This window comes from Piliocolobus tephrosceles, chromosome 2 (assembly GCF_002776525.5).
Source record: "Piliocolobus tephrosceles isolate RC106 chromosome 2, ASM277652v3, whole genome shotgun sequence".
Lineage (NCBI taxonomy): Eukaryota > Metazoa > Chordata > Mammalia > Primates > Cercopithecidae > Piliocolobus > Piliocolobus tephrosceles.
The window spans coordinates 61,972,287-61,997,966 of record NC_045435.1 but is presented as its reverse complement, the minus strand read 5'-3'; the positions used below and the strand labels follow the sequence as shown (position 1 = coordinate 61,997,966).

The 25,680-nt window shown below is 37.3% G+C and overlaps 1 protein-coding gene across 1 annotated transcript in view; it reads right to left on the bottom strand.

Annotated features, from left to right (window-relative positions):
• Positions 1-25,680, bottom strand: part of CNTN3 (contactin 3) — a 266,384-nt gene that overhangs the window by 83,867 nt on the left and 156,837 nt on the right. Inside the window, exons 5-10 of the mRNA XM_026446851.1 lie at positions 18,656-18,859; positions 17,346-17,448; positions 16,639-16,823; positions 13,023-13,159; positions 11,922-12,051; positions 9,364-9,514 (exon numbers count right to left, since the gene is read on the bottom strand). Coding sequence (XP_026302636.1) covers positions 9,364-9,514; positions 11,922-12,051; positions 13,023-13,159; positions 16,639-16,823; positions 17,346-17,448; positions 18,656-18,859 — 910 coding nt within the window. The remainder of the gene's footprint in view (positions 1-9,363; positions 9,515-11,921; positions 12,052-13,022; positions 13,160-16,638; positions 16,824-17,345; positions 17,449-18,655; positions 18,860-25,680) is intronic.

The following is a 25,680-nucleotide window of genomic DNA, read 5'->3' as shown; positions in this document are numbered from 1 at the left end:
TGTTTGGACAGCATGTTCCCCACTCTTTTGCTTTGCTGCATTTTACATCCCTTCCTTTGAGATGTCTGCACTCATGGAGCTGCTCTTCTGCTTCCCAGGGCTGAGACAGCATCTCTTCTCTGTGATTCCTACTGGTTTAAAAGACCAGCTGGCAACAGTCTCTATAAACACCTTCATTAGAGGCAGGATGGCAATGTCCAGTATGCTCAGCCAATCCTAGCTTACATGTGTTGTCTTGGAGGTCATTACTAACAGTGCCCCCTTTCCCTTCTAAAATGTCCCAGTTTGTAGAAAAACTTCCATGGTCACCTTAATCATATAGTCTATTCCACTGTAACTGATGGTTTAGTTATCCACATTCTCAACAGACTGTGGGCTTTTTGATGGCTCCTTGATGTCTCTTATTCATCTATGTATTCCCAGAGATGGACATAATAATACCCAGTGAAAAATAGCAATATGATAAATTAGTAAACAACATGGAGTACCTTCCTTCCAGGCAGGAGGTGGGGACATCAATCTATCTGGTTGTTAAAAGTGGTGGCATCCACATATGAAATAAAATTCTCCCTGTGCTTCAAGGTTCAACAGTTAGAGATTAAAGTAAGATACAGGAGCCAAAGACTCACTGAGATCTCAGCTCTGTATCTGAGGGTAGATTCACTGAAACTCACTGAGCTTGCACACCTACCTGGCAGTTGTGAGGGAACAACTGTTTTGATGGGTAGACCACGGATGAAGGGGAAGATTAAAATAAAGTCAGGCTTTTTGGATGAAGGGGACAGTGGAAGGCTGAGAGAGATGGGAGCAGCATTTTGAACAGTATGAAGAAAAGTGGACTACACTGTGAGGAGAGGAGCCAGGTAGTGTAAGGGAAGGGGGAAGAGATGGAGACAGACACATTCCTTTGGCAAAGGAATCCCTGTTCTTCATTTAAAAGCTTGAGCCAAGGGGAAGTGCCACCTAAAACAGATCTGTTGGATAGTGACAGTGTTTCTAGACACATCTTTATCAAAGTGAGGCTGTGGCCACTAGGAGTGGCAATGACAGAAATGCTAAGAGGTCTTGGCTCTGACAGAATCATCCTGGTTATTTGCAAAAGTTTAGATTCTGTTTGTAAATACCATCATCACATGACTCTGTGTTTCATAAATGGCAAAGGTGATCGGTTAAGAGCATTTCTTGAGCTTTTAAACTCCTATATGGAACTACTTGATCAGGGTGGAGATGAATGTAAAATTGCATACAGCTTTTACAATTAAGGCATAATTTAAATACAGTATGATACGCCTTGTTGGGAGTAGGCTCCCCGAAATCTGGCCATAAACTGGCCCCAAAACTGGCCATAAACAAAATCTCTGCAGCACTGTAACATGTTCATAATGGCCCTAACGGCCAAGATGGAAGGTTGTGGGTTTAAGGGTATGAGGGCAAGGAACAGCTGGCCTGCCCAGGGGGAAAAACCGCTTAAAGGCATTCTTAAGCCACAAACAATAGCATGAGCGATCTGTGCCTTAGGGACATGCTCCTGCTGCAGTTAACTAGCCCAACCTATTCCTTTAATTCCGCCCATCCCTTCGTTTCCCATAAGGGATACTTTTAGTTAATCATATATCTACAGCAACAATGCTAATGACTGGTTTGCTGTTAATGAATACGTTGGTAAATCTCTGTTCGGGGCTCTCAGCTCTGAAGGCTGTGAGACCCCTGATATTTCCCACTTCATACCTCTATGTTTCTGTGTATGTGTCTTTAATTCCTCTAGCGCTGCAGGGTTAGTGTCTCCCTGACCAAGCTGGTCTCGGCAACACCTTTTTCAGATGCATAGCTCTGTGCATTTTAACAGATGAATGCAGTCATGTCATCTCTCACAATCATGGGCTACAGCAGGTCCCTCACCCCAAAAATCCTTCTATGTCCCCGAGAGTCAACCTCTATACCCACTCCCAGCCTCTGGCAAGCAGTGATCACTATTTTTTTCTCTAAAACTGCTCCTTTTTTAAAAATGTCATATAAATTGAATAATAGAGCATATAATGCTTACTGCATTTTAATGCCAGCTTTTATCTATGTGCAGGAAATACATTAAGATCAGGTAATACCTTTGAAAAACATTGCCCAGATTATAGTTATTCAAGTTTGGAAAAAAAAAAAAAAAAAACTTTACTCTTTCTCTAAAAGGCATTTAATTTTTGATAGTATTAAATGTTGCATAAAACATCTGAAATAATTTTAATGTATTAATTAGAAGCAATGAGCCATTCTTTTACTTTCTTCTGACTGGGGTTATTGCAATAAAATATTTACTATTATAAGCAATAGCATTCAAATGAAGGACTCCATTTAAAAAACTAATTAGCTACTATGTTTTAAATACCACTAAGTGATAGAGATAAGTTAAACAATTTTTAAAATATGCCAACTGGCTCTTTCTCACAAACCATGCCTGTTCACATTCTCAAGGGTCTTTTTCAATGTTAGTTTCCTTAAAAGAGACAAAACATACAGTTTTGATTTGTCTTTTTTGGAAATAGGTGGATTTAAGTGAATGAATGAATGAAACAGCAAAAAACATTGACACCTGGTGAAATACTATTGAATACTGGAAAAGGGCAGGAAATTTTTGTTTATTCAAAACTGTTTCTTGCTGCAGGGAGAAAAAAAGCAGAATAACTTTACCCAATATTGGTTTGGATAATACCAATGTATAACAAACAAAAAAAGTCAAAATAAGAAAAAGAAAAACCTTTACTCAATACTGAATGCCAGTAATTATGATGTTTAGAATAGTTGAGCACCAGGTGACTTGACACTTACTTAATAAATCAATCACTAAATCACTAACTGAGACTGTAACATAGTTCTCTCTACTCATAACTTGTATGTACAAGAGTTTCAGAGGCAGGCTGTACAGCCTCTACCATTTAATGACATCTACGCTTCCTAGAAAATTGTATCCACTACAATGGCTCAGCTACCATCTCCAAGCTCATGACACATAAATTGCTATTCTATAACCTGAGTCTTTCTTCTAAGTTCCAGATTCAGTCAACCTTTGTATGCACAGATACATCCAGCTGGTTTTTCAGTAGGTACTTCAAACTCAACCAATCCCAAACTGAACTTATCCTATTTGCCCTCATTTCTGCCATTTCTATAAGGTTCCCTGTCACACTGAATGGGTCTGCCATGCTCCCTGATTCCTAACCCGGAAATCTAGGATTTATCCTTGACTCCTGTCTTCTCTTCAAATCATGCCTCCAATCAACAGGTCTTGTTGACGGAACATTTTCTCAAACTCCTCAAGGCTTCCCTTCATTCCCACTGTCATTTCTTTAGTTCAGGCTGTAATACTCTTTTGCTCAGATTGGTGGATTGCTGCTAATGAGGGATCTTGCCTTCAGTCTTGGTACCACTTCAACCCATCTGCTGGTACCAGTGGTTTTTTTTTTTCTTGTTTGTTTTGAGACAGGTTCTCGCTCTGTTGCCCAGGCTGGAGTGCAGTGGCAAGGTCTCAGTTCACTGCAACATCCACCTCCTGGGTTCAAGCAATTCTCATGCCTCAGTCTCTCCAGTAACTGTGATTACAGAAGTGTGCCACCATGCCCAGCTAATTTTTGTGTTTTTAGTAGAGATGGGGTTTCATCATGTTGGCCAGGCTGATTTCAAACTCCTGGCCTTAAGTGATCCACTTGCCTTGGCCTCCCAAGGTGAGGACCAGAGGACCACACCCTGCTGGTCCTCTTTTTTAAACAGAAATTTAATCCTGCATGTCTTCTCCTTTGATTTTATTTTGTTGCCTCCCACTGCTTGTGGAATAGACCCCAAACTCCTTAATTCAGGTACACTGTCATTGACAGTAAGACCCCTACTTACTTCTACTGCCCAATTCTCTGCCCACTCTCTGTCATGGCACCTTAAAATGGAGGTCCACTGAAAAATAAGTTAATCAAGTACCTGCTATGATCTGAATATGTCCCTCCAAAATCCATGGTGAAACCTCATGCTCATTGTGATGGTATTAAGAAGAGGGGGCTTTGGTAAGTGATTCAGACATAGGGGCATAAGGTCAGTACCCTTGCAAAAGAGGTTGAATGGAGCTGCCTTGCTCCTTCTACCATATGAGGATGCAGCAATAAGGCCCCATTTATGTAGCAGAGAGTGAGCCCTCACCAGACTGGTGCCTTGTTCTTAGACTTCCCAGCCTCCAGAACTGTAAGCAATAAACTTCCATTATTTATAAATTACCCAATCTAGCATTTTGTTATAGCAGCCCGAATGAACTAAGACAGTACCCAAATCATGACTGGCCTCTGTACCTTTGCACATGCTGTCCCTTCTGCCTGGAACACTTTTCTCCAACAAAAACCCCGGTCATCTTTCAAGTCCTGCTGCAGACATCACCTTCTCCAGGGAGCTTGCCCTGATCCCTAATTTGGAAATAGAGCCTTCCCAGGTGATCCCTGAACATCCTGTACTTTGCCAATTGAGTTTTATTGTACCTGTCCTATTACCTGTCTGTGTACCCTGAAAAGCTAAAAACAATGGCATAGACTTATATGATAAATAACAAATACTTAGTGCCTAGCATATAGTAGGTACTCAAGGTATTTTCAAACGTGAACTTAATTGTGAGAGCCCAGGAATCACTTTTTGCAGGATAAGCCTTTGTTATCTACTCAGAGCAGCTTTTTGAAGACCACTGTTGGGCAGTAATACATTTACTACTCTAGCTTGAAATGCTCTCCATCCTTGAAAGAAACAACTCTCATTTCTTCAAAGCAATTCTGTAATTTAGGTGCCTCACTGACTTAGATCCACATTATCACCGCTGATTCACAATTGCAAAGCTGTTATTGTGCTGATATTTTGAGGCGGAGTGTCACTCTGTTGCCCAGACTGGAGTCTTGGCTCACTGCAAGGTCTGCCTCCCAGGTTCACATCATTCTCCTGCCTCAGCATCCTGAGTAGCTGGGACTGTAGTGGCCCGCCATCATGTCCAGCTAATTTTTTTTTGTATTTCTTAGTAGAGGTGGGGTTTCACTGTGTTAGCCAGAATGGTCTTCATCTCCTGACCTCGTGATCCACACTCCTTGGCCTCCCAAAGCGCTGAGATTACCGGCATGAGCCACCGCGCCTGGTCGATTATTCAAACATATTAGTATATGATTTACATAGAAGGCACATTTATCAGTTTATCCAATCCTTTTTTTTTTTTTGGAAGGAGGAGTTTCCCTCTTGTTGCCCAGGCTGGAGTGCAGTGGCGCGATCTCGGCTCAACGTAACCTCTGCCTCCCAGGTTCAAGCCTCCCAAGTAGCTGGGATTATAGGCATGTGACATCATGTCCAGCTAATTTTGTATTTTTAGTAGAGGCAGTGTTTCTCCATGTTTGTTGGGCTGGTCTCGAACTCCCGACCTCAGGTGATCCGCCCACCTTGGCCTCCCAAAGTGCTGGGGTTACAGGCATGAGCCACTGTACCCAGCCTCAGTTTATTCAGTGCTTAAGAGAAGTATTTCATCCTTTGTTTGTTTTCTGATTTAGACCTTGAATGACACATATACAGGATATTAGCTTAATCAAAATGTATTTGCTGCCAGTGGCCTTTAGGTTAGGCTAGAGAAAGCTTTCATCTTTATCGTAAGTTTCTTATTCATCGACAAGTCTAAATTATTAGCCTCTTAAAAAAACTAAAAATCAAATACATTTCAAATTTTGTCACAAATATCCCAACAAAAAATTGTCTTATATGCTTGAATGCACCAATGAATTTATTTCTCCTTCAAATAAGATTGAATCCACATTTTAAAAGTTGTAACAGTCCATGATCTAACAACCACAATAAATCTACCATTTAACATGTTTTTCTGATTTGGCTGAAGCCTGCAGACCAAGTCAAGAGGGAAAGATCCGGGGCTTTCATTGCCAAGTGATGGCTGTGGCCACTCTGATTTCCCATGGACTTGGAGGAGGTTCAAGTCTGCAACTTGTTCCATAATTGCTTCTAGCAGGCTTCTCCCTAAGTATCAAGGCCCTGGCTCATCAGTGATTTTTGCTGTTCAAAATGATAAAAACAAAATTCAAACCACAGATCTAAGGAGGATTGGAACACTATGGACCCTCTTTTAAATACATTCCCTCTTTTTACAGATATCTTCATATACAAAAGCTTATGATCTGCAGGGGAGATATTAGAAATATGTCATACAAAGCAGAGTGTCAGGAGGCTTGAAAGGGAGAGAGAACTAACTATTATTACCATGAGACACTGCTGGGTTAGCAATTATTTTCCTTTCTCTCCTTAAAAACACACTTTCAATTTTTTATTGGGTGCATTCCCATCCAGAAAACAAACAAACAAAAACAAAAACAAAAACAAAACCACCTGTATTTCTCAGTTTCTCTTGCAGTTAAATGTGGCCAGGGAATGAATTTCTGATTAGTATGGTATAAGGAAAAGTGTTGCATAGGACTTCTGGGAAGACTCTTAAACAGAAGGAAGTGCATTCTTACTTCTTCCTCCCTCCTTGATGTTGCCTGGGATGTCACTGGGAGACTGGCGCTAAAACAGTGGTTTTGTTTCACGAGTTGAGAGTGATGGGACAGCAAGACAGCAGCGCCTGCATTCCTTTTGAATGGAGAGTCCAGGTAGCCTTGATTGTCAGCCTTCACAGTGACTAACCAACCAATGAACAGCCAACCAACAAACAAAAAAATTCTTTTTCAGCCACTTTTACTTTCAAAATTTTATTTACAACATGATCTCATTCTTAGAGATCAGTATATGTATATGTATAAATATCAGGCTAAATCCTGATTTTACGGTGACTGTGTAAGGAAGGATATATTATCTCTATATTATGGAAGAGGAAACGAAGGTTCAGAGGTATTACATAGCTGATCTAATGACACTAAATTGTGTTAAAAAATCTTTGAACACAAAAATGTCAGCAGTTATAAAGGAAGAGTTAACTTCCAGCATAGTCAAAACTAAATAGCTTGTGCCACAAATCTGTACTTGTATTGAGTATAGGTTAAAGTATTAAGTGGCTAAATCAGAAATTCCAGGTTAGATCCTGGAACTTATACATTTTTACCAGCACCATCACTATACAATGTGGATATAAATCTCTCCTTGTATATCTCTAGCTAAATCTCTTAATCCTTTTATCCCCTTTAAAAATTAAGATTAAAAGCCTCTACCTACTATATTTGCTACTGTGCGACAAGTTGATTTAGTATTGTACAAAGCATTGATGTCTACGGGAAATAATCTCTATTTTTAATTCATGTATATTATTGAATCAATTAAAAAATTTTTGAAAACAAAAATGTCAGCAGTTCCATATGAAGAGTTAACTTCCAGCATAGCCAAAATTAACTAGTTTGTGCCACAAGCCCGTAGTTGTTTAAACTGGCTTACAAAATTAAACTGCAAATCACTAATTAACCTCCTGTTCCAGAAATCTATTCTGTGCAGCCTAGCATTTGGCTGGATTGTGTCAAACCACTCAGTTCACAATTTTATCTTGTCATCCTGCTGTGTCTGCCTTTTAATGAAGGTATCTTTGGTTAAATACTGGAGGAACTACAGATTGTGCTGTTGTAACCAACTTGTCTAAATATACCTTTGGGCCTATAATCTAAAAGCCGTTCAACCTGGTCATGTGCCATCTGATGCTGTGATTTTAGAAAAGCAAATCCACATTTCTTGGCCTAAGGTTTTATTGTTTGTTTGTTTTCCTTTCATTTCCAACGTAATAATTTGGACTCTATGACTTCAACAGCTGAGACCACCTCAAAGATTCTGGGCTCCCTGTACAAAATGTGGCTCTGATAAAGCTTAGTGGTTATGTCCTAGAGTCAAACAGAATGGCTCCCAATCCTGGCTATGTGACTTTAGACAAATTAATCCCACTAAGTTTCCATTTTCTCATTACCTGCAGAAATATTTCAATGTGATAATGCACGCAGTGTTCTGTGTTAAGTTACCTATTGCTGTTATAAATGACCATAAACCTGATGGCCTAAAACAACATCAATTGGTTCTCTTACAGTTCTGGAGGTCAGAAGTCCAGTATATGTCTCACTGTGCTAAAATCAAGATTCAGAAGGGCTGCATTCCTTCTGAATCTGGAATCATTTTGTGCTCATTCAGGTTGCTGGTGGAATTCAGCCTCTTGTGGTCATGGAACTGAAGGCCCTATTTTCTTTACTACTGGCCCCTTCCCCCATCTTCACAGCCAGCAACACTCATCAGGGTCTTTCTCAGACTTCAGGTCTCTCCTGCCCCTTCTGTGATTATCACAGCTCTCTGACCAATCCTTCCACCTTCCTCTTCCTCTCTTAAGGGCTCAGGTGACTACTTTGGGCCCACCTAGATACTCCAGGATAATCTCCTTATTTTAAAGTCAACTGATACGACTTCAGTTCCATCCTTAATTCTACCTGCAAATTTAATTACATTTTGCCATGTAATATAACATAGTAACAGTTTTCCAGGATAAGGAGAGGGATGCTTTGGAGCCAATTATTCTGCTTATCACAAGCTCTGAGCATAATCCCTGGCAATAAATACTCAATAAATTGTAATAATAAATAACAAATAAATAAATAGTAAATTTATAATAGATAAGCAGCAGTAATAACCAATACATATGCTTACTTTCTGGCAGGTGTTTACCTAAATGCTTTATTAATATTTATATACTTCATCCACATAACAATTCTTGACATTAGGCATGAACTGTTATCATTCCCACTAACAAATAAGGGAATGAGGCACAGTAAGATTAGGTCACAGCACTGAGCAAGTAAAGGCAAAAATGAAGATTTGAAACCAGGTGGTCTAGCTCCAGAATCTGTGCTTTTCACTAAGCCCATCCTGCTTCTTCATCTCAATGTTATAATTATAACCAGGAAACCAGGGATGCCTTTGCTTAAACTAAATACCAGTAGTGCAAAACTATTTGAGTACAGGATAATAGGAATATTTGTATTTCTTTGGCATGTGCTGTTATTATATATCCTTCTCTTCTTTGTCCTGGGATGTGGGTCTGCTTCTGGGACCGACATTTCTTCATCATTCTGATTGAGTCTTCCCAGTGATTCAGGAAGAAAATTCTTGTTAAAAGAAAGTATTCTACGTGGGAAGAACTTAGGTATATTTTCTGTGTTTAGATTTCAAAAAACTGAACACTCTTACAAAGGTATCAAAGAACAAAAGTACCACTATTTTAGTTCTTAAAGATCTCACATGCTACTGAAATGCTATTTTGTTTCATTTCATATTTAAAACCTATGTTGACATCAGCATGGAAAGTGAGAGGAAAGTAAATGACCACTTTTCTGGACATCAGAATACCTTTCATGCTCCTGCACGCTCACGTCCCCCTTCTTCCAGGAAGAGCGTGCCCTTGGGGAGGCTCTGGGTTTACAATCCAAGCTGACCAGGCTGCCCACCTGCACCTGAACCAACTTCTTCATTGGATTCTTTGAAAAATCCGGAGCAGAAGCTGAAAAGCGAGAAAGGAGAGAAGGAGAAGTGGATCATTTACAACATTTCTTGTCAATTTTAAAGGCCCATTTTTACAGTTTTAAAAGTTTTCTTTACATTCAGGGTGTCGGTGCTTGATTTACTTGGCTTACTGTGCGCCACACACAGGATAATTCATGCTATTATGTTTTCTAGCAAGTCTAAATCATGAGACAATTAGTTTATACAGAAATTTTTAGTTTATGGTGAAGATTTAAAGTAGCTCAATCATGTGTTTATTAAATAAAAGGAAAACATTTGGTATAGAATGTTTTTAAATGTTAGCTCCATGAAGACAGGAATGGGGTTGTCTCTCTTGCTAACCTTTAGGACATAGCACTTGGTACAGTCCCCAGCATTCAACAAAGCTCAGCAAAAGCTTTGAGAACAGAGGCTAAGCACTGAATTAATATTCTCATACATATGCATGTATCAAGTGCTATGATAAAATGTTCAAACTGTTAGGTTGAACTTCCAAACTGGGAAGAAATAATATTATGCACATATCATTTTAAATGCTATAATATTGCATGAAATATAATAATGTGCAGAAAATACTACGTTTGCTAATAATTCATGGGATGTTAATCCTGAAACAACATTTGAACATTTAAGATACATAATATTGTATCATTTGAATGAAAGGGTATGTTAATTTAAAAAAATCACTCTTCCTTTTACTGTAAATGTGAAAAACGTTAAAAACCTAGTGCATTTCCCAAATAGCTAACGCTGTGTCTTTTGGCAAATCCCAGTGAATATAATTTATTTATTTGATCAGTGGAAATCTTAGAGTGAATCATATTATGTAATTATATATTTGATTGTGGTGAAGAAAACATGGCATCCAGAGGTTGCTGGCCTTAAAAATTAAAATCCTAAAAGAGTGACTTTTGTTAAAACAAAAACTTGTTTATATTTGAATACAATCTTTTGTTTACGCACCTTGTATTTTTTCACACACAACAATCCCACACAGTACATTGAGTAGGGTTCCACCCAATTTAAAGACTGATAAACTACGGCTCATTAGGTTAATTTATTACAATAGAATTGCAGTCTTTCAAGTTAAGACTTATATGCAAACTCCTCCCTCTTTTTGTCATAATATACTACTTCTCTGTCATGGATAACAGCAGCCAGATTTTCAGTGGATCATCCCTCCAGGCATCAGTCCTCCTGGTACAGATGATACATTTCTAACTGCCAGGCACTAGAGATGAGAGAGTTACTTCCCATTCAACCAGGGTTTTTCAATCACTCTTGACATAGAACACTTTGGGCTGGATAATTATTTTTTGTGAGAAGCTACTTTGTGCACTGTAGGATATTTAGCAGCCTATCTGTCCTTCAGCCACAAGATGCGAATACCACATACTGGTCCTCTACCTCCCACACCAACCAAAAATATCTCCAGACATTTCTAAATTTCCCTCGGGGCAAATGACTTAAATCATGCAGGGCCTTATCACTTGCTGACCATATGGATTGGTTCAGAAACAAGTATTAACCCAAATCAGGCTATATGGGGCCAATGGCATGCAACACTTTGACTTCCCTTTGAGCAATTAAGACAGCCGTCTTTCTTCCACTGGAATGACTGTGGTAATAAATTCAATTTGTTGGGAAACATCGTATAGAACCTGATAATGGTGATGATATTTGAACGCTGGACCAAATTATGCTGAAATCCAAATCCTCCATTTTAATAACATGGACAGATGAACAAACCCTCCTGTTCCTCCTCCCTTCCTCCCTTCCTTCCATTCATTTGTGCTATGCTATACTATGCTATGGCGTTTTGCTTGGATTTTCAATCATTTGCAATGTAAACGTTCTTCTGGACAATTGCTTTAAACATGACAGAAAATTTTCTTTTTCTCCTATACCTAAAGTACAAGAAGAAGATCATCTATGATTTCAAGCAGTGGACCTTGGACAATGAAAGCCTCAATGTGTCCAATGTGTCATGCTTCTAACACAGTCACTAAAGGCAAAGGCAACTCTTTTTGAACCAAATATGATTGACTCAGATTTTGGTATTTGCTATTAGGGACCGGCAACAGAGAACACCAAAATCACTTATTCTCCTAAAAGGCTTTGCTTAGTTGGTAATATTGGAGGTAGATAAGGATATCTTATGCCAATATTTGATTCCTACTGTAGATTTACTTAACCCTTGGTCCTCAATTCTGGCCATCATTGCTGTTTTTCCTTAGAAACTGTTAAAAGGTATGCCTTGATTAGAAACTGAATGATCATGCTGTAATACTGTAGATATTATTAGATGTAAGAACCTAATGTGAAAAGTAAACATTATTGCTTCTGGAAACAATCCAGGATTTAAGACAAAAAATTAAGAGGAGAACAGAGAACATCAGTCTTACCAACAACTTTGAGCTCAGCACTGGAATAGACAAGGCCATGTTTGTTTTCTGCTATGCATTGGAACATGCCAGAATCAGTCACACTTAGGTTTGATATTGTAAGGGCACCATTTTCTATCTGTATTCTCTCCTAGATGATAATAAAAATGTCTTTCATATAAACAAACATACCACTTTAGATTAAAAATGAACTATCATTTCACTCATACACAAACTTCCTACATTTTTCTGAGCATATTAGACAGGCTGGCTTGAAATTTAACCTTTTCCTTATTTTAAATGTGAAAGACTAATTTACATAATAGTAACACAGTAGAAGTACGAATTAACATCCTTCAGTCCAAAAGTATATCATAAAATAGATAACAAAGCAAGAGGTAAAATATGAAACCATTTTACTTTTTCCCCTACAGTTAAAGTTTCTTAAAAATGTACCGTGACTTTAAAAAATGTTTTATGAGGTTGATTTTTATCTCATCAGTTGGAAATGTTTTTACTATGTTTTTTCAAATCATGCAAGTTAAAAACATTATAAAATCTGTGGATTAGAAAGGTTTCTGGGAAACACATATATTTACCAGAGTTTCTAGGTAGTATGAAAGGTTAGGTATGGAAATTGAAAGAACATAATTGACTTAGTATACAAAAAAAGGGCAAAAATTACATGGCTTGAGAATGAGAGTGATGGAGAAAATAAGTACTTATGTAACAAGGTAACCAAGTAATAGATACATTCATTCTCCAGAGGCCACACCAAGTTGTCAAACAGGAAAAGGAAATTATATCCTAAATTTGATTAAAGTAAGGCCTTCGCTAATTTCAATACCAAAAAAACAGTAGATTACTTTACAGACTAAATTCACACCAGGACTCTTTCCCAGTGAAATGCCATGCTGAAAAGCTCTCCTCACTGGCAGACTGGGTACTTGATTTGATATTTTTCCTCCTCTACCACTGCTTAGAAGTAAAGGAAAGTGTGTAAACTCAACAGTTTATTTTGGTACTAGGGACTAAAGAAAGCATCTACTAAACACAAAGTGAGGAAAGGGTGGATTTACCATACCAGGCCTCTAAATCCATTTTCGATCCATGTTACCTTACCTCTAGCACTAAGGCTGCTCCATTTTTCAGCCATCGGTAGGAGGGCTTGGGCTTGCCACTCGCCCTACATTCCCAGTAAAGACTGTCCTCCACGGCTGTTTCCACATCCTTTATGAGTTGAACCCAATGGGGCTTTGCTTCAATGAAAGAAAAAGGAGAAGAAAAGAAATTTAAAACACCCAGCAAATAAAGTGTATTTACTATTTTATTATCTTATCTGGATTAACAGAAATGGACATGACTATGAGTAACAGATAGAAGTGAGAACAGAGGCTAGAATAATATTTCATTCACTAAGTATCTACTCAGTGAATGTATGAAACATTTCTACATTTGAGGATGGATGTTGCAATCTGTTATTTCCTAAGGCAAATTAATTATATGCTTTCTCTATTATCAAAATTCTGAGCACTGTATTATATTATTTAGATATCTATTAGTAGACGGTAATATAGGTACACAAAACTGATTTTGCTTTCCAAGTGTAGCTTTGAATCATGAGATCACAACTGATGATAACTTAATAAGTGAATAACAGCATACATTGTTCTTAATTATGAACTAAAAATTAACATCCATAGGAGAGAAACCTCTATAGCTGAGGAAAAAATATTTTCCACAAGTTAGAAATAACTTAATTAAATACAAACCAGTGAGTATCTTAAGAACCTCTGAGTGAATTAAGATCAAAACAGGAAAAGATGGATAAGTTGGTTCAATTTGAGTCATGTGATTTTTTGCCAGAAAAAGAAGTAACCAACACAACTTTAAATTATGTATGCAAATAAGTTCCATCAAGTGGATTTATCATTTTCAACTTATGCTTTAGAGGGTATTTGGAAAATTCATTTTACAGATGAAAGCATTGTACCACTTACAATGAAAGTCACTTACTATACGCAGTATATCCAGCCAAGTCTCAGCTTGTGTTTTAAATCCAAAACTGGGAGGTGAGATGTCTTACTGGTTTCACATTGCATTATGCATGTGATGTGTACTATGGGATTCACATTTGCATCCTCCATATGGAGAAACAGTTTATCTATTTCCATTTAATTGCAACCATGGGAAGATTCATCTTTCCATTTCTAGCTCATAAAATTGCTTTTTTATAAATGAAATTGAAATGAAACTGTGGCTATTTAGCTTTTACAGAAAATGTATAGGTCTAACTTTTCTCTTTTGTGTGTATGTGTATATATATATATATATATACACACACACACACACATACATACAACTTGCTCAGTATGAAGTGTAGTTCAGTACCAAATCACTTCCCTCTATATTAAAACACATTTTCTTTTGAATGATCAGCCTGAGAGGGAATATGACTGTGAACAGACTCACACATCAGCCTCTTATAGAGACCCAAGTTTCTAAAAAAAAAAAAAAAAAAAAAAAAAAATCCCACAAACTTCCCATAGTAATACTCTTCTTCCCCAAACGGGAGGATAATTTGCTGGACTAAAAAATCCTGAAATCATAACTGCCACATCAATTCTGATTTCTCTCCTTATTCCATCATATGAGATGCAAACATTCTATAGACTATTTTTCACATGAAATATTAGAGCAGATAACTAGAGAACTGCATGGCATCTACTTAATATACTAATGTTAAACAGAAATTGCAAGGCAACTTTCATGAAATGCTTTATGGCATTAATTTCTGATTTATATTTTAGGTATGTATCATATTACCTACACAATGGACTAAAGCAATAGTCTGCCTCTTTTAGTAAGTATAGCAGACACTGTTGGTTTTCTATTGTGCATTCATTTCCTCTCTTCCTTATTCCTAAAATAACCCCAATTGTTCATTCAATTGCCCACTCTTCCATCACCTCACATCGTCTGTAGAAACATGACATTTTTCTCTGTTCCAAGTGAAGCACTTAATTGTCTAATCTAATTTCTCCTTGCCAGTGACTGGTTTAGGAATGAAAACGTAGCCAGTGAGGTTTGAGCAGGGGACTTCTAGATGTTTTGGAGAAAGGAAGGATGAGTAACAACTGATGTGCTAGTCACTGCTGGCAGCCATTTTGTGATCATAATGGAAACTAACATGCAGAAAAAGGAAAAAAAAATAGACAAGGGCAGAAAAACTAATCACAAAGAAACTGGGTTGTGGCCTGATAAGGTAACTAAATGACAATTTAGTTTTGGATTTCCTTGTCATATGAAGCATACAATTGTTTATTATGTATACAGGGTTTCTGTTATATACAGCTAAAAATATTTTTACTGAAACATTAATACAGTTGGAATATCCTGTGTGTTCCCATAATGGTCATCTTCTTATCCTAGATCACGTAGTGGTTGTGCAGAAAGAAGGAACTAAGCTAGAGTATGAGAAATGGTTATTGGCTTTGTCAGGGCCTTAGAGCTGGATAGCCACATGGGTTAAGTGCTTGCTCACCTATTTCCATAGAATCCTAGGAACCCAAAGACCTTGAAACCTGGGTAAGTTCTGTGCTATACATTCTAAACTAATCATGCAACAAGATGGAAGAGTTACAAAACAGAATGACAGATGCTACCAAACAATGCCTCCATTTTGTTTCTGACAGATCCTAAAATCTTACAATATAATAACTAGTGTTAATCATGCCAGAAGTAATGCACTGGTAGACTTCATATTTTTCAAGGTAGGAGGGATCCTAAGACCTATAATTTCAATATTTCCCTTTGCAAACTTTTCTTCCTTGCAACATGCACATATGCTATCCAAGGATGTATTGCAAGATGTTTCAATTTCCAGTTTCTAAAATAAATAGAATATAATGCAATTTACCTTTCATAAGAGTGGTCGATTCCCACTAGTTTTACAATGTTTCTAATTATTAAAGGGCAAATATATATTCACTGAGCTGAATATATATGTCTCCATGTATTTTATAAGTCCATTTTGTAAAATTATATATTTATTCTTTCTAAGCCATGTTTTCATCAAAAACCCAGTTTTCTTAAAATAAGAGGTTTGAAAACAACTTTCATAAAAAGGCAATCTAATTTGCCTACAAATAGACTCTAAATAAAGGTGACATTATTATTCTTTCCTTACCCAAATTGAGCAGTACATCAAAAAAAAGAAGTGATTACAAATTAAAGGCAGCAAACAGAGTACAGATACATTTTTGGAAGGCATAGAGTAACACTGAAGAACTCAACTGGAGCCAGAGTTCATGTGGTTTGTTTAACACAGTAATTGCAACTTTTCCCAAAGGGCAGATTTTTTTTTTTTCTCTTTACTAGAGGTAACAAGATACGAAACCTGTTTTCTAGAGGAGAAGACAGACAGAAAAGAGATCTCTCTCCAATGTGTTTAAGTGTGTGAGAGGTTATTCTTAGGAAAAAAATATGAAATATTTCATCTTTGCATGAATCATCTTAAAATGCAAAATGAGTATATATTCAACTTCATTACAAAAATTTATTTCTTTTTAATACCCCCTATGATAAATGTTTATCAACAGTTAACAAAATGTTGAACAAAGTGTTTAACCAACAAGTTGAACATTGGGATTCTGCTATAATCTCTCACCCCTAAACAACATTTTATAGATGAGAAAGTAAATGCTAAAACTCCAATTTGTCCAAAGCAGATGCTCACCATAGTAAGTGAGACGCCCTCTAGCAACATTTTTTCCTCGTGAATTCTCAGCAATGCATTCATAGGAACCTGCATCTTCCTGTTGGAAGTTGGGGATTTCAAGCACACCATTGAACTTCCTTAATTTAATTTTGCTGGAAAATGGCAGTCCATCACTTCTTCTCCAATTAATCTGAGGTATGGGACTAAGAAGAAAATTGTCAAGTTGTCTGCTGTTGTCTGGAAGCCTTTTCGACTTGAGAAAATAAAGCTTTTAAGATGGAACAAGAAGGCACAGGATTTTAAATGCAGAAAACCACTTCCAACGGTCAATTATATAAACCGGATAAAAGGATTTAACTTAAGTCTTTAAGTTGATATTTTAATAAAATAACCTTCATTTTTCTTGAGTCAATTCATGATTTCGAGAAAAAAGCCTAATACAGACCCACTATATTAGATTACAGCAAATGAATAAGGAAAAAAAAAACCCCACCAATTTATTTTATGAAATTAGGCAGGCAGAGTAATTCTCTTCAAATCGACTTTAAATATTAAAGTTTCAAACTAAATTTTATATATGCATTTCCCCTGCATTTTATTTTTCCTTTGCCTCAAAATGAAAGTAAATTTTAGCAAATAAAAAAGAAGAGTCTTTCAAAAACCATCCTGATTTCTTATAGCAACCTAATATTTCAGCACATAGGAGTAAATGTTATAAAACTTACTTTCCAAGGGCAAAACATTCCAATTTCACAGTCGAACCTTTAGCTGCTGGAAGAGTTTCTGGAAACTGAACTTCTATTTTAGGTTCATATTCACCCATCACACCTATAAATCCACAATATAAAGTTAATCGTTTCAACATTTCCTTTGGAATTGCCTCGTTTTTCTTAAATAAAACTTTCTTTTGCTCCATTTTGAACCTGGTCTTCTAGTGATTTCAATTAAATAAAATTTGGTCTATGCAGCTCAGATTCCCTTTTAAACAGCCATCAAGTTGTTGATGAAACAGATTTTTTTCTTTAATGATTATTTTAGTGGTGCTTTTTAGCCTATAACAAAATATCCAGAGCTTTAAAAAACCTGAACTAACTTGGGTCAAACATGCAATATTAATAAACATTTAAGAACTTTGGATTTGCTGATTCATAGGTTACCACGTACAGAGCAGTTCCAAGAAAACCACTAAGTCTTTTACATTACACAAAATGGGAGGCTTTGAAATTGTGTATTCAATTTTGACATTGCTAGTCAAACTGAAATATATAATATATTATTGCTTCCTGAAATTTCCCTAAAGAACAAAAATTATGGCAGGGAATTTACTTAATGATACCCTGGTAGCAGAGATACCAATCTTAAACTTATTAAATGGCTCCCTGGAGTTAAGAAACAATGACTTAATAAATGGGAAGGGTCAAATTCAATCATAGCTGACTGGAAAAAGTGCTTCAATGTGTTGTGATCATAGCATTATGCTGTATCAGATATGGTTTTGTGTAAGTGGGTCAACTACCCAGGCTTATGGATCTGCTTCCTCGGCAGCTCATAGACTCCCCTTAAACAGCCATCAAGGTGTTGATGAAACAGATTTTTTTCTTTAATGGTTTTTTTAGTGGTGCTTTTTAGCCTATAGCAAAATATCCAGAGCTTTAAAAACCTCAAGCTGGCAAAGGTCAGGATAGGTGACTTCATGGGAGTCAACCTGAGCCCTGGGCTCAGAAGGGTCTCATGCTTGGTTTAATAGTTTGCCATTGCTGTCTTAAAATTCTTAATGACTTCTGAACAAGGGGCCACTTATTTTTATTTTGCACTGGTCCCTGCAAATTATGAAGCTTGCCCTGGGTAAGAATTATGCATAAGGACCTATGATTTATCAAATCATTTTTGTAATTATACTCATAAAATAGTCTTTGTGCCAAAAAACATGAAGTGATAATTCTTCTCGATGTACTTTATACATTTTCCCAATTGCTTTTGTTTGCAGCCTCAGCACCATTTGCACTCAGAATTGCACTTGGAGAAGTTTCATTACCATCAGAACGTAGCACCAAAGGAGTTGGAGAGCCCAGCACTCGGGCATTTGTCACCATACTTGTCACCACACATGTGTAATTTCCCACATCCGACGGCTCCACCTTAGATATGTAGAGGTGTCCTGTCTCCTGAGACACAAATCTCCGACTATCTTCTTCAACAAACGATGGGTATTCATTGAAGATCCAAGCATATGACAGTTCTAATAAAATTGTTGAAGAGAGAAAGAAATTCCATCAAGGACAGTTTTCCACTGTGTCCTTAATGTATCTATACAAACATCAACTTTACTTCCAAGTAGTGCTGAGTGTTTTTGTTGCAGGCCATGAGGAGAAGCAGTTAAGTGAAATAACTCTCCATGTATTCTTTATTATTATGGAGGATACCGTTGATTAGCATCCTGGCGGGAGCAATATTATTTACTGTCGTCATATCTCTGCTTCAGACACCTTCTAACAAGCTTCTCTGGTCTTGCTCAGTTTTAATTCATATCTCCATCCTGCCTGTACCATGATATTTCAAAATTAACAATCTAATCATGTCAATTCCTGGCATCAAACTTTGCAAAGTTCTTTAACCTCTCAGGCATAATGCAAAATTGCTTAACCTGAATATGAGGTCCTTCATGGTTAAGGTCCTGTTCAAAACCTTAGCCTCTGAGAAGCCCCATGCTCTCTTTGGTCCCTGAGTCTTTTGCACATGCTGCTTCTGGGGCCTACAACTCCTGTTGTCTCTGTCCTGTCTTTGGCTTTCTGACTTTCAACACCAACTGCAATCTTTGAGATAACCTTCAAATGGTTTTCAAAGCTTGGTTCCAACATCAGCAATCACCTCCTCAAGCGAACTCTTCCTTAATCCTTCTCTGGGTTGATGCTCCTTTACAGAGTAATTCTAAGCTTATTTCAACTAAAACGCTTATCAGTATGTAACATTCTACTTACTTGTCTGTTCTCTTATCACTTGCTAAACAAGAGATGTTAGTTTTTATTTCACCTGCCCTTCTCCCTCCTCCAAATTAGCAAAATGAAACACCCAAAGGCATTTAGTAGGTCCTCAATAAAGATTCATTCAGTTAGTTAAGGATACAATTATGCTACTGACTAACATCTATGTAAAGTACAGTATGAGAGTTTTCTTGAACTTTATGGCCAAGGTGAATCAACTTTCTGCAAACGAACCATTGTTCTTTTTGTGTGTGTGTGTGATAATGAGGACTAGATAATAATACACCGCTTTGTTCTGGAGGCCCAGGTTGTTTGGCGCCAAGTTGAGATTTAAGCACAGTTACCGTGGTTGGTTTATTGGCTTCCTGCTTTCCTGAGCCCTATTATCTCTTAGTTGCATTAATTCTACTGTATTGATTCATTACTGTAGTGCTTTCCCAAGAGTTTAAAAAAAAAAAAAAAACTTTTGGAAAACACGGAATCAAAATAAATTTAATGAATAACAAGTTCAAATATATTTAAGAGATAATTCCAATGGTGAAGGTCTTTCTTTTTGGTAAAGGGAATAGTAAATCAATATGCAAATAACAATGAGATAAGGAGAAGGGTTAGATGAGAGCTCCCATGAGTTTCAGAGGAAGGACAGGTGCTATTCTTTCATGGCTGAAGAACAGGCCTTCAAGGACAGAAGAACACCCCAACAAGCAGGGATAAAAGCACTCCAAGTAGAGTGAAGAACATGGGAAAAGGCCAGAAGAGAAGAGAACGTGCTAAGGACCTAAAAGAAATAAAACATGATGACATGATGACTGATTCCCAATCACAATGCAAATGCAAATGCTTGATGTTTCCAAAAAGTAGCAAGCCAATTGCAAATTACACAGACATCCAGAAACACTGGTTTTAACCTCACACTGATCTTTAAATCATGCTGTCATATTGGATATAATGGTTCATGAAATTTCAGTCAGTCATGTGGTAAGTTGTGAGCTCTAAAATCACTTATTGGGTTGTATGAAACAAATGTATCTCAAACATTAACTCCATGGTTATTCTCATGCCTACCCTGATGATGCTTTTCTCTTGCAATAGTATTGAATAAACCATAGAGGAAAATAATACTAGCAAGGTAAGTTGAATTTGCTCTGCAGTTGTTAAAACTGGCAGCTGTAGTAGCAAGAGCCCTTCAGGGTCTTCCTGTTGCTCTTAAGCATCCATTTCCACCCCAACATTCCCCAACTCCTGCAACCTCACTTTGCAGTAAAGGAGGGAAAGCAATCTTTCTCTGCTTTCCAAAGTGTTCTACACATGAAACTAACAAGGTTGTCCTTCTCCCTTTTATCCAGCCAGATATCAACTGCTCTCCAACACAGTAGGCCTTAGCAGGGCATTAGGGATAAAAAGTCAATCCTATTAACCCAGTTTATACTAAAAAAAAAAGGTTGATAAAAAGAACTCCGATTCAGAGTCAGAAGACCTAAAATCTGGTGAATTCATGCAAGATAATATTATACAGTAATGAGAATGTATGAACAATAACTCCATGCAACACTTGGAAAAAAATCACAAATAAATTCTGATTGAAAATGTTCAACTCAAAATATTTGCATAACTCCCTTTATAATGTGTATTTTAATCCAAAGGTTAATATTATTGATACTTAAAACATTATTATATTGTTATAGAGATATTGTGGTGGCTTTGCCTGTATGACACAATAACTGATTGGTAGAAGGAAGGAAGCCAAAATTAAAGTCATTTTAATGCTGCTCCCAAAATGAGCATGAAGTGGATATGTACAAATCAAGGTGTAGACTGGTGTAGACATGGAGGTTCCTCCTTAGGTTTCACTTCAAGAGAACCTGTGGCACAGAATACAGTTGACTGATGGCCTCTACCTGCTACCCCAGGAGGACTGTGGCCACACAGCTCCCTGTGCTGCTCCTAGTACTGAACTGGGTGGAGGTGCTATGCTGGCTCCTTCCTGCCCCATGAAGGATTTCTCTAATGGGCAACTTTGACTCAACATTTTCACAGCTTCATTCCCCATTTTCACAGCTACAGCATCCTCAGAACTGTGCTGTAGTCTGACACTCTTCCTAAACAAGTTTTCCTCCCCAATCTTTGTTCACCGACATGGGACCTGACTCGCAGTCTGAGGCTCTCTGCCCATTTCCGCTCCTTCACCTTTTCTCCTTTACGGACACGTCTCCAGTATTTTTCAATAAGTCTGATCCTTTAGTCCCATCTTGGTGTATGTGTCTCAGGGAATCTGAACATGGGGTTTCTGAAATTGAGTAACAGACTCTACTCTGCATTTAAAATTGCTCCTCCCCCTTGAATTCTGAGAGAATGCCCATTTTCTTTGACTTCCTTTCCTAGGGAAAATTGTCCCTCTTCCCAGTTTCCATCGAGATAATCCCCTCATGTCACTCCCATTCTTCAAATATGCAAACTGACTCCTGATTGATTCTTGGTACCTGTCCTCCAGACAAGTGAAGGCAAGACAGTATCCCAGAGAAAAACAGTGTGAGGCTACTCTGAGATCCCCACTGAAGAAAATTCGCCATTTACAAATTTCACCAACAAAGAAGAAAATATTTCACCTTCTCCATTGGTCAAAATGCTGTGCAGCCATAAACCTTCATATAAAATTTGAAAACAAATGGCAAGAAGCTTCTCTTTTGCAGAAGTTAGGATTTTTGCATTCTTTGTTTAGGAATTAGTGTAACTGGGCAAATTAGGAGGTCTATCTCAGAGTGGTATACTAATATCCCTTGAATTACACTGGGCTTACATTCTTAAACAACCACTCAATGCAAAATTTCAGTGATCCGAATAAAACTGTCCAGAAAATACACATCCTATATACTTCATAATATTGAAAGCCATTTTAAAAAATGGTTTTATAAACACTCCCTTTCTCTTTGTATCTCAGCAGCACAGTATGCATAATTTTATATTAAAAGCACAATGGTCTACCTATTGAAATAATATGTAAATGAATAATCCAATGATTTTCCTTCACCAATTCTCCCAAACACAACCCCAGAAAATCAAGAGAGTAAAGATCCTTGACGAACAATGAAGAAAAACTAACTCTAAGGTTTTGAGCTTGGAAAAATGGAAGAAATAGGAAAACTAGGAGAAGCCACTCTGGGGCTAGAAAAAGGTATAGTAAAAATAGTCTTTGAGACTCAGACAGAGGATCTAGACACAAGTGTTCAATGAGTGGCTGGGAGATTCAAAGGTAAGCTTAAGAGAGAGTCTCGGCCTAATACTGGTGGGGTAGGCAGAATAACTGTCCCCAGAAAAAGTCTACATTCTAATTCCTGAAACTTGAAAATATGTTACTTGACATGACAAGGGGGAATCCACAGACATGATTACGTTAAAGATTATTTGACAGGAACAAACTTGGATTATCCAGATGGGCCTAATGTAAACCCAAGAGTCCTTGTAAGAGAGAGGCAGGAGGGTCACAGTAAGGGAAAAGGAAACGTGACCACAGAACCAGGTGTCGTAGTCAGAGAATAACATTTCAATATGCTGTGCTCTTGGTTTGAAGATGGAGAAAGAGACCATGACTTAAGGAGTGCAGGTGGCCACTAGAAGCCAGAAAAGGCAGAAAAACAGATTGTCCCCTTGAAACTCCATATGCAACACAGGCCTGTCAATTTCTTGATTTTTGGCCAAGTGAAATTGATTTTGGACTTTGGACCTCCAGAACTGTAAGAGAATAAATTTGTGTTGTAGTAATTTGTTTCAAGTGCAATAGGGAAGTAATGTACGTGGCAAAGGTGATTAAATTAGCCATCTTGCTGGGAATTAAGGTAGGTCCACTGTAATCACTGGGGTGCTTAGAAGGGAAAGAGAGGGGCAGGAGAGTCAGAGAAGGGGGTATGACTACACAAACAGAGACCTGAGCCATATAATCACTTGCTAGTGACCAAGAGCAAAGGAACATGGGCAGTCTCTAGAAGCTGCTGCAAAAGGGAAGGAAATGGATTCTCCCCTATAGCCCCAAGGAATAAAGCCCTGCTGACACCTCGATGTTAGCCCAATGAGACTTGTGTTGGACTTCTAATCTACAGAACTATAAGGGAACAAATGTGTGTTGTTTAAAGTAGGGGCGCCTAACCCCCTGGTTCACGGACCAGTACTGGTCTGTGGCCTGTTAGGAACCGGGCCACACAGCAGGAGGTGAGCAGTGAGCAAGCAAGCAAAGCTTCATCTGTATTTACAGCTGCTCCCCAATGCTCACGTTACCTCCTGAGCTCTGCCTCCTGTCAGATCAGTGGCAGCATTAGATTCTCATAGCAGCACAAACCCTACTTTGTATGTGAACTGCACATATGAGGGATCTGGGTTGTGTGCTCCTTATGACAATCTAATGCCTGATGATCTGTCACTGTCTCCCATCAGCCCCAGATGGGGCCATCTAGTTGCAGGAAGACAAACTCAGGGCTCCTACTGATTCTACATTATAGTGAGTTGTATAATTATTTCATTATATATTACAATGTAATAATAACAGAAATAAAGTACCCAATAGATAAATGTAACGTGCTTGAATAATCCCCAAACTCTCCCCGACACCCACCCCAGTCTATGGAAAAAAAATTCTTCCACAAAACAGACCCCTGGTGCCAAAAAGTTTGGGGACTGCTGGTTTAAAGCCACTAAGTTTGTAGTAATTTGTTATATTGGCAATAGGAAATTAACATAAATAATGATGATAGCTAACAATGATCAAGTGTTTATTATATGCCAGGTATAGTGCTAAGTGCTTTGGCTAGAATTTTCTAAAACAACAACAACAACAAACAGATGAACAGAGACAGAAAAAAAAAAGTAAAGAAAGGCTGTAATTGGAAAGTCTAAAGAAGAATCAGATTGTATTTAATACAATTATAAGATCAATATAATGTTGAGGTATTCTAAAAGAGGAATCAAACTACAACCCCCAAACAAATAAATTAGTGATTGATTACTTTTTACGAAGATTCAGACCCTTGAAGACATAGAAAAAAATCAAATCTGCATTTAATAGTTATACATTGACATGAGAGGTATGCAGAAATTTGTAGCACCTATCTTTGTTTATAGACTTTCTCTTTGAGATGGAATGAAACATAACTTTTATGTCTTAGAGAGAAGAGCTACATTGACTTTTCATTTATTGCTTCCATGACTATGTTTATATATATATGTATGTATTTATCATTCTGACTGAAAATATTTGAGAATAATGTGATTTATGCATTCTCAATACAGTTAAAAAATCTATTATAATACTATCAGAGTTTACTTATCATAAAAATCTGCATTTGCAATAAATGTTAATTATATCAAAGCAAAATCCATATCAAATCAGCATTCTTTGGAGATTTCTCAAAATCATTTTATGTACTACGATAAATAAAAAGCTGTAATAAAAATGATAATTTGATCTATTCAAACAAGCTAGACTTTACAAAACCTTTCACAACCTCCTGTGTAAATCACAAGCACATTATGCCAAACGATTTGGCCAGTGAGCTTTCTATTAACAATGCTAAGTGAATACTAGGAATATGAATTTTTTTAAATTCAAAAGCCAAGAAATTTTACCAATCAAAGCTATAAATTTAAAAAATGAAATCCTGAAACTCTGCTTCTAAAAAGTAATACGTGATGAATGACATTCTGCCTCTAGCTACATTCCTTCCCTGGTCACTTAAGTATAAGACCAGTCAATTTAACATGAAATATGTCACTCTGGTGTTTACCTGGAGATACATTAATACATATTAATACTAACATTTAAGTTTTATTTGTAGTTCCATTGTAAAATTCTATTATGAAGCAGATTTAATCCTTCTATAGCCACTTTCTAGAAGAAATTCTGTCAAACAAATTTGCTGTTAGGCAAAATTGTAAAAGTAACTTGGGCCATTTTCTGTGATGCCAACTGGGAAGTCTGACCTACTTTAAAACAAAGCATATTTAAAAGTGTGTGAAAGCTTACTTGATGTCATTCAAGATTTTTATCACCAATTCATACAATCAGGAAGAGAATTTTGCTCTGATGCTTACA